The following is a 14348-nucleotide window of genomic DNA, read 5'->3' as shown; positions in this document are numbered from 1 at the left end:
TTCAGCAATTCAAGCCCATTCTTGGGAACGATACCCTTATTTGCTTACGGCCTTCTTGCATATTGCAGTCGAGCAATTCGAGTCTATACATATTATAATCGAAGTTCTTTTCATTCTAGATACCTCGTGTACCGCATCCACCAACACAGCAGCCATGGACGAGCTTCTAGCCAAACACCGCAAGGAACAAAAAGACCTCCAAGCGAGAATCACCCAGAAAAAGAAATCCGCCACCAAGAAAACCCGCAAAGGCATCAACGATGAATGCGACCGGATGCAGCGAGAGCTCACGGAGCAACAACGGGCTCAGATTGCGGGATTTAACGGCGAGCCCGTAGATGGCTTCGAGGACCTCAGTCTCGACAACAGCAAGAATTCCGATGACGAAGCGACGGACAAAGACCAAGTCGACAATTCATTAGTAGATATCCCCACAGATAGCTCCTACGCCACGCCGACGACGACGACGACCTCATCGCCCCCCAACAGCAGCACCCCGCAGGCCTCCGGACCACGTCCCAAGAAGCCGAATCGTCAGAAGGCTCGTCTCGCGCGTCGGGCCGCCGAGCAAGCGGCCCAGTCGGCAATTGCAGCGGAGGAGGCCGCGAACCAGACTGACCATCGCGGCAACGAGAAGGAGGTCATGGATGCCGTTTTCAAACGCCTGCAGCTGAAGGAGATTGAGATCAACCCGGATGGACACTGTCTGTACTCCGCTATTGCGAGTCAATTGGATGAAATGGGTCTGGGTCTCAAGCCGGATCCAAAGCGCATGATTCTCCAGGGTCCCACTTCGTCGCGTGTGGAAACGGTGACTTTCCCGAAGCATGATGGATACAGAGCGGTCCGGGCGGTGGCGGCAGACTTTATCGTCGAACACAAGGATGACTTCGAGGCCTTCATGGAGGAACCGCTCGATCAGTATACCAGGAAGATCAAGTTGACGGCCGAATGGGGTGGACAGCTTGAACTACAGGCGCTTGCCAGGGCATACGGTGTTGAGATCAATGTTATACAAGGCGATGGAAGGATCGAAAAGATAGAGCCGGGCGAAGCGGATGAGCTTGATGACGAGGAGAGGAGCAAGCGGGTCATCTGGCTGGCATACTACAGGCATACATATGGGCTCGGGGAGCATTACAATGCACTTTCAAAGCAGTCATAGAGAAAAAAAAAGCAGAAGCGAGAGTCAATTTGAGCGAACGAGACCAGTGGATCCGTCAAGCGATTGACTGATTCATGATGATGTGTATCCATCTCAAAGGACCAGTTTCGGGTCACGAGCAACCTATCGATGGCGCCAGATGGAGACTCGATCCTGAACCACCCCGTTCTCGTCTTTACCACCCTCATGTGTTCTAGCAGGCTGCCAGTACGCAACGCGTTCGAGACCGTGCTCGCTTGGTTCGCGAAGGGGATCCATCTTGCATCGACCCTGGGCGTCGTACGGGATCTTTTCACCCGGGTGACTCAAATGCTCCATGTAGGCTTCCGATGAGAGACCCCAAGGGGGACCTTGCTGCGCTGGATCCTTGTGCCTTGGGAATTCGAGGCAGATCAGATTGCCGCGCGGTGAAGGCGCCAGGAGCTGCGTGTGTCGCAGAGCCCAGTTTGGTCGCATCGTCGGATTCAGTGCGCATAAGAACTTCGAACGTCAGTAAGCCGAAGTCATCGCCATTATGGACGGGCTCAGATGAGCGTAAAACAGGGGTAAGGGCCACAGAGGCTTACTGTATAATCGTAGATCAAATCAAAACAGTTAAGCGGCAGTTGCAATCTCTCAAGCCAGTCATTTTTGAAGAAGTCCCCTTGGACGAAGGTAATTTTACCTCGGCCAACCTCAGCATCTCTGACGGGATACCTGTCTCCATTCTGAGCTGCCTCGCTTTCGCATTTCTTGACTGCAGCATCACTGTATTCCAATCCGTAGGCATCATAGCCAAAGCTGGCAAGGAGAAGCACATCCACTCCTCTGCCACAGCCGGGAACCAATGCTTTTTTTCTGTAGGTCTTCCCCTGTGCATCTGTGGCAAGTGGGCCTCCGATGGTCGCGCGTTGCTGCGTGAGCGTATCCTCCAATGCAGGATGAGGGGCGCCTTTGTCCCAGGGCAGATGTTCAGTTGAATTCCACAGTTCGGCCCAGCCGTCGACATAGTTATCGCCTTGGTATTTTGCCAGTGTATCCATGACTTTTCGCTGTATGGCAGCCTTATCTGGGCCCGACATTGTGCTCGTGTCTTCGAACGATGTAGAGCGTAGGTGATTCAGGGATGTGATTTTGACGTTCCCACGAATGTTCTTCTGAATCGAGGACAATCCTGGCTTGTTGGGTGAATGTGTCCAAGAAGCCAGTCAAGCTCGAGGTAGTTTGACTGTCGTGCGCGGGGCAACTCGAACCGGCGGATCCGAGTCATACAGAGTATCCACAGAAACTCAATCCAACGTCTATCCCTCAAGATGCACAGCAACTGGATGGCATGCTAGTCGACCATAATAAATTAGTCAATTGATCTATGATAACGTCCGAGATTCCAAATTGATGCAGGGATGTAAGGAGCCAAGGCTTCATGTCTGTTTCTGAAGCATTGTTATCGGATAAGTGAGGCTGAATAGACTGGAACTTGTAGTATTCACCGGGATGAATGTTATTTGAGAAGCTTAAGCTTATATCAATATGGAACTTGTGGGGTTATGTCTATGCTTCCAATCGTTTGAAACATAATCATGGTTAGTACTACGTACTTGATCTTAGGCGATGCTGAGACAACCAGCGCTCTCACCATCAAGCATATCCTCCCCAAGTGATCTGCTTATATCTGAGTGTGCACAGCTCGAAGGTGTCCCCATATCCCACTGTATGTTTGCGTGGCGAGAATGAGAGGGATCCTTTTCCTGGTTGTACTGTACCGATGTCCAGGTTCCAAGCTGTCAGTGGCCATCGATAGGAAATATACTGTCGCTTTGCATTAGGGGCCTTGGCGATCGGGAATGTGCTTTCGTAGAAGAATGTCTGCTGCTTTCTGGAATCATGCCAATCCTCTTTATATCATGTCCTGTGACTTCAATTGAGCAAGGACGAATGCTCACCACTGATCAGACGGGACATTTGGAACCAAGCACTGACAGACTCGGATAAGAATCCAGCATCCCCACTTTGAAGGTGGGCATTGACCTCGGTAAGTTGGATGGAGGGCGGCAATGCCCGCGCATTAAGCCTTCCGACTGGAGCTCTCGGATGGAACGGCATACATAGTATGCATTGACTGGCCTAGGACTGAACCTTTTGATTAGGACTTGACCTACAGGAATGGTGTGCTGCTTACCTAGTACTGATTAAACCGTTCCGAAAGGTAGAAAATCTCTTTCTACTGAAATGAACTGAGTCATGGAGCACACAATCAGAGAGCCTGATAACGAAGCCCGCTCCACTGAAGGGAAGGGAAAGTGGGGAGGTTTTCGCCTGCCTGTTTGGGACCCATGCAAGATAACCTGAACAACACTAAGCAATCTTTACAATTTCGTCTGCTCAGTCTTCTCTGTTCCTACTCTCGTCTTCTTCTGTCTGCCATGCATACTTAGGATCAAGACCTACTCTCGCGCAGCTCGACAATGGCCAGCGAGAGTCGACTCGTTAACAAGGCATTATTTAAACCCAACCACTAGCCAGACTATCCCCGCTTAAGAGCGTATTTATGCATAGTCTTTTCGCTTGCTCTCTGTTCAACATTTATCTTCCCTCCTGGGTCTAGGACATATCTACCCCATTACCGCTCATTCCAGACCCAGGGCAAAGACAGAAGAGCGACTATAGTTCATTCCGGGCTTAACTTTGGAACACAGCGCCATTTAAAATTACACTGCCACGCACAGCTTCAGGGCTTCGTTTTCGACTGTCAATATATCTACAGCCTCACGATAGATATCTATATGGATCATGGGGGCAGGGAAGAGTATCCACGAAGCCGAGGCCATCGAATCTTTTGCCAATGCCGGCGAGACTCACCGCGATGCTGCACCGTCCAATAATGTCATCAAGACGAACGTTGTCAACCAATCCAGATACAAGGGCTCAGATGACTCACCAGTGATGGAAGGTAAAGATGAAGAAGACCATGCTTCATCTCTCACTTCTGACGAAGAGCAAGAAGAGCCAGTCGTGGTACCCCGACTGGAGCGCAGGGGACTCTTCGGACAGCTCACGCTGTTAGCAGAGGTGGAAGATCCCAAGATCTATCCTCGGAAAACGAAATGGTTTATCACCTTTATCGTGGCAGTGGCAGGGGCTGCGGCTCCCATGGGCAGCTCGATCTTTTTCCGTAAGTCTTCTCAAACCGCTGACGCCAAGCCCACTCTGACTGGTTCGTAGCCTCTCTATCTCAGGTGTCAAAAGAACTAGGTACCTCGACTACTATCACAAATCTGTCGATTTCACTATACATGCTGAGCATGTCTATATTTCCGCTGTGGTGGTCTTCTTTCAGCGAAAGACTCGGAAGACGAACGATTTATCTAGTCTCATTCACTCTTTTTGTTATTTTCAACTCACTGTGTGCCATCTCTAGTTCAATAGCTATGCTTATCGTCTTGCGACTCTTAAGTGGCGGTGCCTCTGCCTCGGTCCAGGCGGTCGGCGCAGGAACCATCGCAGATCTTTGGGATCCAAGGGAACGAGGGCGCGCCATGAACATCTTCTATCTAGGACCACTGTGTGGGCCATTGTTAGCTCCGATTGTTGGTGGGGCTCTAGCAGAGCGATGGGGGTGGAGAAGTACCTTGTGGTTTTTGGCAGTCTGGGGAGGTATTACCGTCGTACTTATCTTTATCGCGCTCCCTGAAACCTTGGCCGCTTCGAACCAGGTACAAGAAGTCAAAGAAGAGCAATCGGGACCGATGGATCGTCAGTTGAGTCATGTCTCCTCCCGGCAAGTTGTTCACTTTACCACGAAATGGTTGAAGTATCTCAAAATGGTGTTCTTGGATCCTCTCAAGATTATCCTTTATTTGCGGTATCCCCCCGTCCTGCTCACCGTTTACTACGCCAGTATCACCTTCGGCTCGCTGTATGTACTCAATGTCAGTGTTGAGCATACGTTCGGAGGTAGCCCGTATAACTTCAGTACGATCATCGTTGGTCTTCTCTATATTCCGAACTCGTTGGGCTATGTCGTTGCCAGTACCTTTGGGGGCCTTTGGATGGACAGCATCATGCAGCGAGAGGCCAAGAAAGCCAAGAGGTACGACGAGAATGGCAAGCTGATATACCACCCTGAAGATCGCATGCGCGAGAACGCCTGGCTCGGAGCCTTCTTGTACCCTGCTGGGTTGATTTGGTATGGCTGGTGTGCAGATCGGGGGGTGTTCTGGCTGGCGCCGGTATGTTTAATGCCCCAAGACTCTCAGTTACAGACTCAAGATGTCACTGTTCCTGATTATACACAACTTGCCTTGATGTCTCACTAATAGGTTCGGGTAGATGATTGCGAACTTCTTTTTTGGTGTCGGCTCCATGCTCATCTTTGGCATGGCAACGACGATGCTGACTGAATTCATGCCCAAGAAGTCATCTGCGGGAGTTGCTCTCAATAATTTCATGCGGAACATCTTCTCGTGTGTGGGCTCTGTGGTCACTGCGCCGATCATTGATGCCATTGGCAACGGATGGCTTTTCACTATTCTTGGACTGGTCGCTTTCGCAAGCAGCTCGGTTCTCTTTGTGATGAGAATCTACGGACCTCGGTGGAGGAAATCCATGGACGCGCTCAGGAAATGACATCTTATATAAGAAGGCTGTGGACATCTCTTATATTCGATAGAGGGCTTTGACGTTAGTTTGGGTATTAGGGTCCAGATCTTGGGCTTCCGTCGGCAAGGGTCCACTGCGCTCTGGCATGGACATGGCTGACGTCGGCATAAGGCTTTGTGGACTATACTGCAGAAGCATTTGAGTCTCAGTGGGGATTTTGCGTGAAGCTGAGTCCAGGCCCAAGTATGAGTGCCACAAAACAGGTGATCAACTCTGGACGATCACATCAGCATATTCCAGAAAACTTGCACAGCATGATGATACCCAACGCATGGCTATATTATTTTTAGAGTTAGTGATGACAGAATGTGAATGTTCCAGAAAGATGTTCTGCCCGGTCGTGGATACTTTGCCTGCTTGTTAACGAAGCAGTCGATGTCATTCGGCGTCAAGTGGGTAGCTAATGCCTGCTTGTCATGTCAATGCGAGTGAGAGGGAGCTGAAGATCAGCAACAGCCTCATGAAAAATGTTTCAGCTGAATAGCCTAATTCAGGTTTCTAAACTCAACGACCAAGATGATGCCTTAACTAACACCCCTCGCATGAGATGACAGGTAGAGAAAGTAAGCGCTGTCAGACTACCTCCGGTCTTCAGCATTTTCGGAACTATTTTTACCTTACACATTGGCCATTCCCCCCACTGGGTGCTGCTGCTGCTGCTGCTGCTGCTTAACTCACAAGGAGCCCAAAAGTCTCGGAGTCCACAGCTTAGGTAGACAGCAGCGCCATGAAGACAAATTGACGGTGGAAAATTTGGGGTCGTAAAACTTGTATGCACGAACTGACATACCTCTATAGTTCGTACCATATCATTTGCAGCCAGAACGAAGCGAAAAGAAAAATTAAAAATAATGGAAGCATGGACCGCCTTTCCTTTCATCTGTCGGGTCCCAAGCGGAAACATGCATAAGCGAAACCATGGGATAGTACTCCGTACTGTAGTTACTGTTACAGTAAGGAAGAAAAGAATTGAGATATTCCATATGATTATCGGCAGAGATTCAACGCGTGACAATAATCTCCACGCTATCAAACGGTTTCTGGCCACGCAGAGCGGCAGAGTGTGGATGGAATGGGAGAGAGTTGAAGGACGCAAACCGGACTTATCGGCCCGCTGCATCTGATCTCCTATTTTGTTTGTCTGGCTTAGATACTGTGTGGGTTGACTACTGGCGTGATTTGTCGGAGCATGAGGTAATTCTGTAGAGAATGTAGCTACCTACTACTTCGTATACTTTGATCCTATTGTGTGCGACGACTACCTGCCCTTCCCTCTCCCCTTCAATACCACCCTACTAGCGGATACCTTGGAAGATCTGAAAGTCTCACGATTCTCGATGGGAGGGTGATACAACAGGGGGACACTTTTGGGCTGCGTTTGGGTGACGCAGACGCAACTGCAGCAGGGGGAAGGGTACCGACCGGACGGAAGGGGTTTCTGCTTCGCTCGCTGGCAAAGCAGAGTGAGATGGTGACCTCCGATGAGAGACGCATAGAAAGATCTAGAGAGTAGGGGGGGTTCTATGATGATGCTCATCGTGGCTCCGTCGGTAGGCCCGATGGTCGCTGGGCGATGTAGATACAGTAGATGAATTGTTGACGTGGAGGTCGCATCACTAGGGGAAATGGGTATTCTGCATTTTCTCGTTGTTTGATTGCATTGGGACTCTGTTGATAGGTACTCTGTACTATACCTTTTCTTGCTCGCTCTGTGTTTCTTGTCCCGAGCGCCCTAAGCTGTCAATGGGAGGTGTATCCGCAGGATGGGCAGCGAAGTCCAGTCTGCAGCCATAGGTATCCCGCAATTCACAGGGGTGAAATATGGGGTTTTGGTTTGATGGGTCAAGAAGGACTTTCCGAAGGGAGATTGATGCTGATTGATACTCGATATTTCTTTTCTGGCTCCATCAATCCTTGAGGGCGTTCCTCCTTCATGGGCCGGGGTTAGTGGTGGTGGTGGATGCAATGACAGCCACTCACGGGCTGCCAAAACAGCAAGACGGGCGCGCCTCACTTCGCTGCGGGTGCGACTGGAGGATTTCGAAATCGGGTTGGTTCCTGCTCATGATTTTTTGGTCTCGGTCAACGAGTGCCAGACTGCAGGGTTCGGAAAATTGTTATCGCCCTTTCAAGATAGCGGAAGTCAGTATCGAACCCTTGGTCCGTGTTAGTTTGATGAGGGAGGTGGAAGCAAGTGATGGATAGAAGGAAAGCAGAAGCATGCCCGCCAGGTGGTGGTAGAATTCAAGGTTTAATTCAGTGAAGAAGACAAAGAGCCTAAACCGGCAAGTCCACTATTCCTGGCCGGGCAGTCCAGTGATCTGCCAGCGGGAAGGCGGCGGGCTGCTGACTTGGCCAGGTGGAGTTTCAACTAGAAGGTCCATCTTGGATGGATTCACTCTCTCCGACCTCTCCCCCCCCCCTCGTTCTTCCCATCTGGCTCAACAAAAGTTCCTGAAGTGTTGGCCGCGACTGTATCAGGTACCAGAGCAATGTGTTCTTCACTCATTGTCTCCCAAAGATCGCCCACAGCTGAAATCTAGATGATGATCTCAGATGATGACAGTGATGTGTTTGCTCAATGATCGATCGCGCTCTTCCGATGGCCGAAGTATACACTTCTCAGATGTTACAGTACATACGTACAACCCCATACCATGTCGCCTCGAATTGACAAGGGGCCCGGTCTCCGAATTCCCTCCTCCACACAAAGAAATGCATCCAATCTACTGCCCTGTCCGCGCATTTGTTGGGCAGGAATCTACGACTGCTTCCACAGGCGCTAATGCTAATGCCAGTCCGAAGTCCTATAGTGGTGATGGTCGCAGTCAACCATTTTCCGAGTAACCAGAGTCATTCAGGTCTCTCACTATACTCGGTCGTCGACTGCTTGCCTGCAATAGCTTGATGTCTCCTTAATTGGATGGTCATATCACTTAACCTGGCAGCAGTCCGTGTTCACCTGCATCTTGAAATAAGCTGCCGGTTTTTGACCCTTTGCTGTTTCCATTTCTCCGCACGCAGAAATCCCCCAATGCATCAACTCGCAGCCATGCTAATGATCTACCTCAGCGATCATCAAACAAAGAGGTGAACGAGCAAAGGCGAAAAAGGGAAACAGGGAAAACGAAAGGCAAAAGAGCAAACCAGCCCGGGGAACAACAACAATCAGAGGGTCCCGATGGAGTTGTGGCACCACCCCCACCACGCTAAGGGCCTCCCTCAGCGGAGCAGCCATTTCCCGACTGTCCAGCCTGCATTCTATCCGGACTGCACGGCGCATCCACTCCCCGCCACCACTACTGCGAGCCTTTGCAGATGGCAGCCCTCCGGCTTTTCCCTGCCCCAGTGATGCTTCCGGAAGAAGACCCTCTGTCGATGTCCGTCCGCCAGGGCCATTGGGCCCGTGAGACGTGGCCCAATCAGAAGAGATGCCGTTGGGCAATCGTTCATGACGTCCCCAGTCCCAAGCCCCGAGAGTATTGTTCGACAATGTCCCATACCCCCGGGAAGTGGATTCGCTACGATACGTTGCCTCGCGTTCAATCCGGAATGGAGCTTCTCATGTCGTTGGCGTACCTTCGGGCCTTTGTCGCTTCGTCGCTCGCCCTTCCAGGCCCTCTAACCTAATTCAACCAGGTTTGCTTTGACCTGACATTTTACATATCCCTCCGTTTCACATCCTGTGCTTCTTGCATTGCCCCTATTTTTGGTGCCCTGTTCATTCGTCTCTTACCCCCTTGTCATTTTCGCCCTATCTAGAACCCGACGGGTGTATGTCATAGTTCTTCGATCAAATTTATATCCCCTCCTCCCTCTCCTGATCAGCTGAAGTCTAACATAGCTCAGTAACACTCGCCACTGATTCGATGCAATGGGTAACAAGAAGAACAACAACCGCAAGAAGAAGAACAATATTGACAAGAACCGACTGCCGGTGAACGACAATCCAAATTCCAACGAGCAAGCTCCCCTAGCTGAACCCGCCCCGGAGACGGTGGCCGAAGTGAATGAGAATGGAGCAACCACCGATCCAGTATGCTGAGCTTCCCAAGTTTGAATACCATCAGACCCTCGAGCGTCAATACCAGACCTTCGACCGTCAGACCATGCAATTCCGTTATTATTCTGTTGCTGCTGCCTCATCCGATGATGGTCTGACGCCGGCTAAGGACCAGGAGAACAACAACCCCATCGAACCAGAGAATGGCCAACCCCCCGACAGTGCTCCCCAAGAAGAAGAATCTGATAGCTCCGCTACTGATGGCTCATCAGCACCCGAGTCTGGAGGTACGGCTCCAACCTAGTCCTACTTGACCCTATCTTCGTGCCTCGTCCTTTGTTCTATTGCTTATAGGCTCGTGTCGTACTGATTACTCGTATAGAAACATCTGAGACAAGCACACCACCTTCCGAGCCTGCAGAGCCCGCCGCTGCTGCCGACGACACCGATGCAGCACCCAAGGAGGAAAGCAACACACCTGCTCCGGAGTCAGATGCCCCTGCAACGGAAGCCAGCGACAGCACGCCAGCAGGTGATGACGCCGCTCCCGCCGAGGACGCAGCCAAAGATGTAGAGCCGGAACCCACTGCAGAGCCCGCCGCCCCAGACGCAGCCGACAGACCACCCCCAGCAGCAGCACCAGAGGAGACTACCGAGGCTCCTCCCACTACTGGTACGCCTGCAAACAAGATCAGTTCACAAAGTCAGCTAACCGTACACTTAGAAGACAACTTCCCCGACTGCGATCCCTCCGCCGAAGAAGACAAAGTCGAGTCCGAAAAGCAGGCAGCTGATGATGCTACAGCGGAACAAGAGACACCAGCAGCCGGTACAGAACACCACCTCATTGATCTGAACATTGACATTGTTGACTTCGATGCGACGACTGACCCCTATATAGACGGCCCATCGACAGAAGAGGTTCCATCCGATCCGAATGCTGATAGTCCCAGTGGAGGAGATGCAGGTGCAAACGACAACGGCGACGCAACTAATGACCCCCCAGCTGCAGAAGCCAAACCGGAGGAGGAATCGAAGGAAGGTGAGGCCCAGCCTGGTGCTGCTGCAGAGGCGGAGGCACCGGCTGCCCCTGCTACGGAGGAAGCAGAGGGAGACGCGCCTGCGGCGGACAACGCTGGAGCCTCAGCCCCCGAGGCTGATGCAGTAGAGGCTGTGGAGGAGGCAAAGACCGAGCCTGTCAACGAGGAAGCTCCCCAAGCTGCTGAACAGGCTGGAGATAATGCGCCAGCAGAGGCGAAGGAGGAGGTAGCAGCAGACCCGGCGGATACCCAACCTGAGACGGAGGCTGCAAAGGCAGAAGAATCCGCACTGGCTGAGGCGGCCGAAGAAAAGAGTGATGACGTTTCAGCAGAGACTGAACCACCTGCAGCAACCGAAGAAGCGGCGCCGGAGGCAGACTCAAGCACCCCAGCTTCCGATGATGCGCCCAAAGAAGCTCCTGCCGAGGAAGCTGCCAAAGAAGAGACTCCAGCAGAAGAAAAGCCCGATGAACCTGCCGCAGAATCTCCGGCCGATGAGCCTACTACCGAAGCACCGAAGGAGCTTCAAGACGAAGCACCAGCCACACCCGTTGGAGCACCCGAAGCGACGGACGCAGCAGCAGAGGAGAAACCGAGTCAAGAAACAGCAGTTGAAGAGTCCGCAGACGATAAGCCAACTGAGCAAGCACCCGCTGAAGCGGAGACGGCGCCCGAGGCTGCCCCTGCGGAGGCTCCTCAAGAGGAGCCTACTACAGATGAGCCTACGGCAGCAGAAGAGCCGGCTGCCGAAGAACCAGCGCCCGCAGAAGATAAAGCTGTTGTAGAAGAGCCTGCCACTGCTGAAGAGCCTGCGGCCGAACAACCTGCTCCGGAAGAGGCAGCAGCAGAAGATCCTGCTCCTGCAGAAACTGCTACTGAGCCTGCTGCTACTGAGCCTGCTGCTGCGGAAGAATCTCCTGCCACGGAAGAACCTGCTACCGAGACTGCTGCTGAGGAACCGGCTTCGAAAGAGCCTGTTGTTGAGGAAGCTACCTCTAAAGAGCTCGTTGCTGTCGAAGAGCCTCCTGCCGAAGAGTCTCCTGCTGCCGAAGAGTCTCCTGCTGCCGAAGAGTCCCCTGCTGCCGAAGAGTCCCCTGCTGCTGAAGTGCCTCCTGCTGAAGAACCTGCCGCTGAGGAAACCACTTCTAAAGAGCTCGTGCTTGTCGAAGAGCCTCCTGCTGAAGAACCTGCTGCTGCTGAGCCTCCTGCTGAGGAACCCGCTTCAGAAGAGCCTGCCGCTGAGGAGGCTGCCTCCAAAGAACTTGCTGTTATTGAAGAGCCGGCTGCCGAAGAACCGACCGCCACTGAAGAACCGTCGGCTGCTGAGGAGCCGGCTGCTGCCGAGGAACCGGCTGCTGTTGAAGAACCGGCTGCTGTTGAAGAACCGGCTGCTGTTGAAGAACCGGCTGCTGTTGAAGAACCGGCTGCTGTTGAAGAACCGGCTGCTGTTGAAGAACCGGCTGCTGTTGAAGAACCGGCTGCTGTTGAAGAACCGGCTGCTGTTGAAGAACCGGCTGCTGTTGAGGATGCACCTGCGGGTGAGCCTATCCCCGTCGAGGAAGCTGTTGTCGAAGGTGTCGTTGAAGAAGCCGACCTCGAAGAAGCTCTTGTTGAAGAGGCTATTGTCGAGGAAGTAATTGTCGAGGAGTCGACGCCTGAAGAGGCAGCCGTCAAAGAGCCTGCAGCAGAAGCACCTGCAGAAGAAGCCGCTACTGAGGAACCTGCGCCTACTGAAGAGCCCACCGCGGAGAGGTCTCTTCCCGCTGACGAACCCGCTGCTCCCCTGGAGGAGCCTGCCGAAGAGGCCACACCGGTCGAAGAGCGTGTCATTGTAGAGATTAGCCCTGCGGAAAGTGCGCCTGAGGAGCCGGCGCCTGTTGAAGATTTGTCGCCTGCTGAAGAGCCGGCTACTGGAGAGGCTGTCCCTGTCGAGAAACCAGCTCCAGTTGTGGAGGCTGCACCCGCGGAAGACCCTACGCCTGCTGAAGAGGCTGCCTTTATCGAAGAACGTGCTCCTGTGGAACCCAACCTCGTTGAACGCTCTCCCTCTGAGCCTGAGTTTGTAGAGCGTTCTCCAGCCGAAGCACCTACCCCTCTTGAAGAGCCTACTCCGGATGAAACAAGCGCCGACAAGGGGATTCCCGAAGAGGCTCTAGCGACAGATCCTTCGGATGACCTCGAGTCTGGCGAACATGACGATGATGCCTTAGCTGCAGCTGGTGTCGGCGCGGCTGCCGCAGCAGCAGGGGCAGGGTTGGCAGCAGCAGCAGCCCACAGACGGAAGAAGAGGAGGTCCCCTGAAGTAGAACGGGACCGAGATCGTTCCAAGAGCTCTTCTGAAGGACATCGATCACTTCAGCGGCAGAACAGTCAACGCAGTGGTGGCCTTACTGGTCGATGGGCGGAAGCTATGAAGGAGGCCAAGAGACAGCATGAAGAGAAGACCAAACAGAAAGCACTCTTGGCCGAAAAGGCTGAGAAGGCTGAAAAAGAGCGCCGTTCCCATGAACGCGAGCGTTCAAGACGCGCCGAACGCGAACGGCCTGAGCGGCATGAAAGATTTGAACGGACCGAACGGCATGAACGATCTGTACGCACCGAGCGTCCCGAACGGTCAGAACGAGCCGAGAGGGCTGAGCGAGCCGAGCGCGCTGAAAGGGCCGAACGAGAACGAGCTGAGAGGGAGAGGGTCGACAAGGCGGCACGAGCAGAGCGCCAGGAGCAAGCCGAACGATCCCTGAGAGCCGAGCGAGTCGAACGTCACGAACGGTCTGAACGGTCGGACAGATCGGACCGCCGTATGAGCGAGCAAGACGGCAGCTCGAGTAGACCGCGACATCATCGCAGCTCCGCACACTCTGGTAGCTATGAGGGCGAGCGGAAGAGCGGTTCCTCGTCCCATGTCATCCAGGAATCCACCACGACAAAGCCTCGCTTCTTCCTGAAATACATGGCCGATGGCACCTCGGACAACAGACCCCCACTGACGGTCAACGCCGCCAAAGCGGCAGACAACGTCTGGGACCGCTCTAGGCGCCCTTCAACCACCCACTCTCACAGCCACCGTTCCTCGCAGGAAGGCAAGAGCACCAGCGAGCGCTCCACCGAATCCCGCCGTGACGAAGAGGAGGATCGCGCTCGCCGCCGCGCTGCCCGCAAGCTGGCCGAGCAGGCCGACGAAGCCAAAGCGAGGGAAGGAGATCTCGAGCGCCGCCATCGCCATAGCGGCGAGCAGCGCGACAGCACCGACCCTCGCCATCGCCATCACAGACATCGTCGCGATCCCACTCCTCCCCCGAGCGGAGCTTCCAAAATGAAAGGCCTCTTCAAGGCGGCAATTGCTGCACACTGATTTCGTCCTTCCCCCATTCCACCCGACGGTTCACTATTTATCCATCACGCACTCGTCTTTTGACCCCTGCATATATGCATTACTTTCTTGTAACTTCCGTTTTGGTTTCTCTGTTCAACTTTGATTCATATCATACGTTTTAGCATGCAT

General features: G+C 53.1%; 4 protein-coding genes across 4 annotated transcripts; 3 read left to right on the top strand and 1 right to left on the bottom strand.

Annotated features, from left to right (window-relative positions):
• Positions 1 to 2: 2 nt before the first annotated feature.
• BO97DRAFT_408554 (deubiquitinase OTU2) lies at positions 3 to 1639 on the top strand. Its single transcript, XM_025695889.1, has one exon. The coding sequence runs from the start codon at positions 155 to 157 to the stop codon at positions 1163 to 1165; it is 1011 nt and encodes a 336-aa protein (XP_025547254.1). The 5' UTR covers positions 3 to 154; the 3' UTR covers positions 1166 to 1639.
• On the bottom strand, positions 1227 to 2450 carry BO97DRAFT_226968 (putative thiol methyltransferase). Its single transcript, XM_025690688.1, has 2 exons — positions 1732 to 2450; positions 1227 to 1645 (listed from the first exon to the last, which is right to left on the bottom strand). The coding sequence occupies exons 1-2, from the start codon at positions 2224 to 2226 to the stop codon at positions 1289 to 1291; spliced, it is 852 nt and encodes a 283-aa protein (XP_025547253.1). The 5' UTR covers positions 2227 to 2450; the 3' UTR covers positions 1227 to 1288.
• A 1484-nt stretch (positions 2451 to 3934) lies between these two features.
• On the top strand, positions 3935 to 5770 carry BO97DRAFT_354935 (MFS transporter; the record flags this gene model as incomplete). Its single annotated transcript, XM_025692114.1, has 3 exons — positions 3935 to 4316; positions 4367 to 5373; positions 5474 to 5770. 3 exons carry the CDS (start codon positions 3935 to 3937, stop codon positions 5768 to 5770), a joined length of 1686 nt encoding a protein of 561 aa, XP_025547252.1.
• A 3907-nt stretch (positions 5771 to 9677) lies between these two features.
• Positions 9678 to 14198, top strand: BO97DRAFT_428669 (PE repeat family protein; the record flags this gene model as incomplete). Its single annotated transcript, XM_025697316.1, has 4 exons — positions 9678 to 9809; positions 9859 to 10093; positions 10189 to 10479; positions 10531 to 14198. 4 exons carry the CDS (start codon positions 9678 to 9680, stop codon positions 14196 to 14198), a joined length of 4326 nt encoding a protein of 1441 aa, XP_025547251.1.
• Positions 14199 to 14348: the final 150 nt, after the last annotated feature.

Source organism: Aspergillus homomorphus, assembly GCF_003184865.1.
Source record: "Aspergillus homomorphus CBS 101889 unplaced genomic scaffold BO97scaffold_53, whole genome shotgun sequence".
Taxonomy (NCBI): Eukaryota; Fungi; Ascomycota; class Eurotiomycetes; order Eurotiales; family Aspergillaceae; genus Aspergillus; species Aspergillus homomorphus.
The sequence above is the reverse complement of the archived record's forward strand: the minus strand, read 5'-3'. Positions and strand labels throughout refer to the sequence as shown.

Coding starts and splice junctions, on each gene's coding strand:
- BO97DRAFT_226968 (XM_025690688.1), bottom strand. CDS start 2,226: ATGTCGGGCCCAGATAAGGCTGCCATACAGCGAAAAGTCATGGATACA. Junction 1,646..1,731: donor ATTTGATCTACGATTATACA/GTAAGCCTCTGT, acceptor TGACGTTCGAAG/TTCTTATGCGCACTGAATCC.
- BO97DRAFT_408554 (XM_025695889.1), top strand. CDS start 155: ATGGACGAGCTTCTAGCCAAACACCGCAAGGAACAAAAAGACCTCCAA.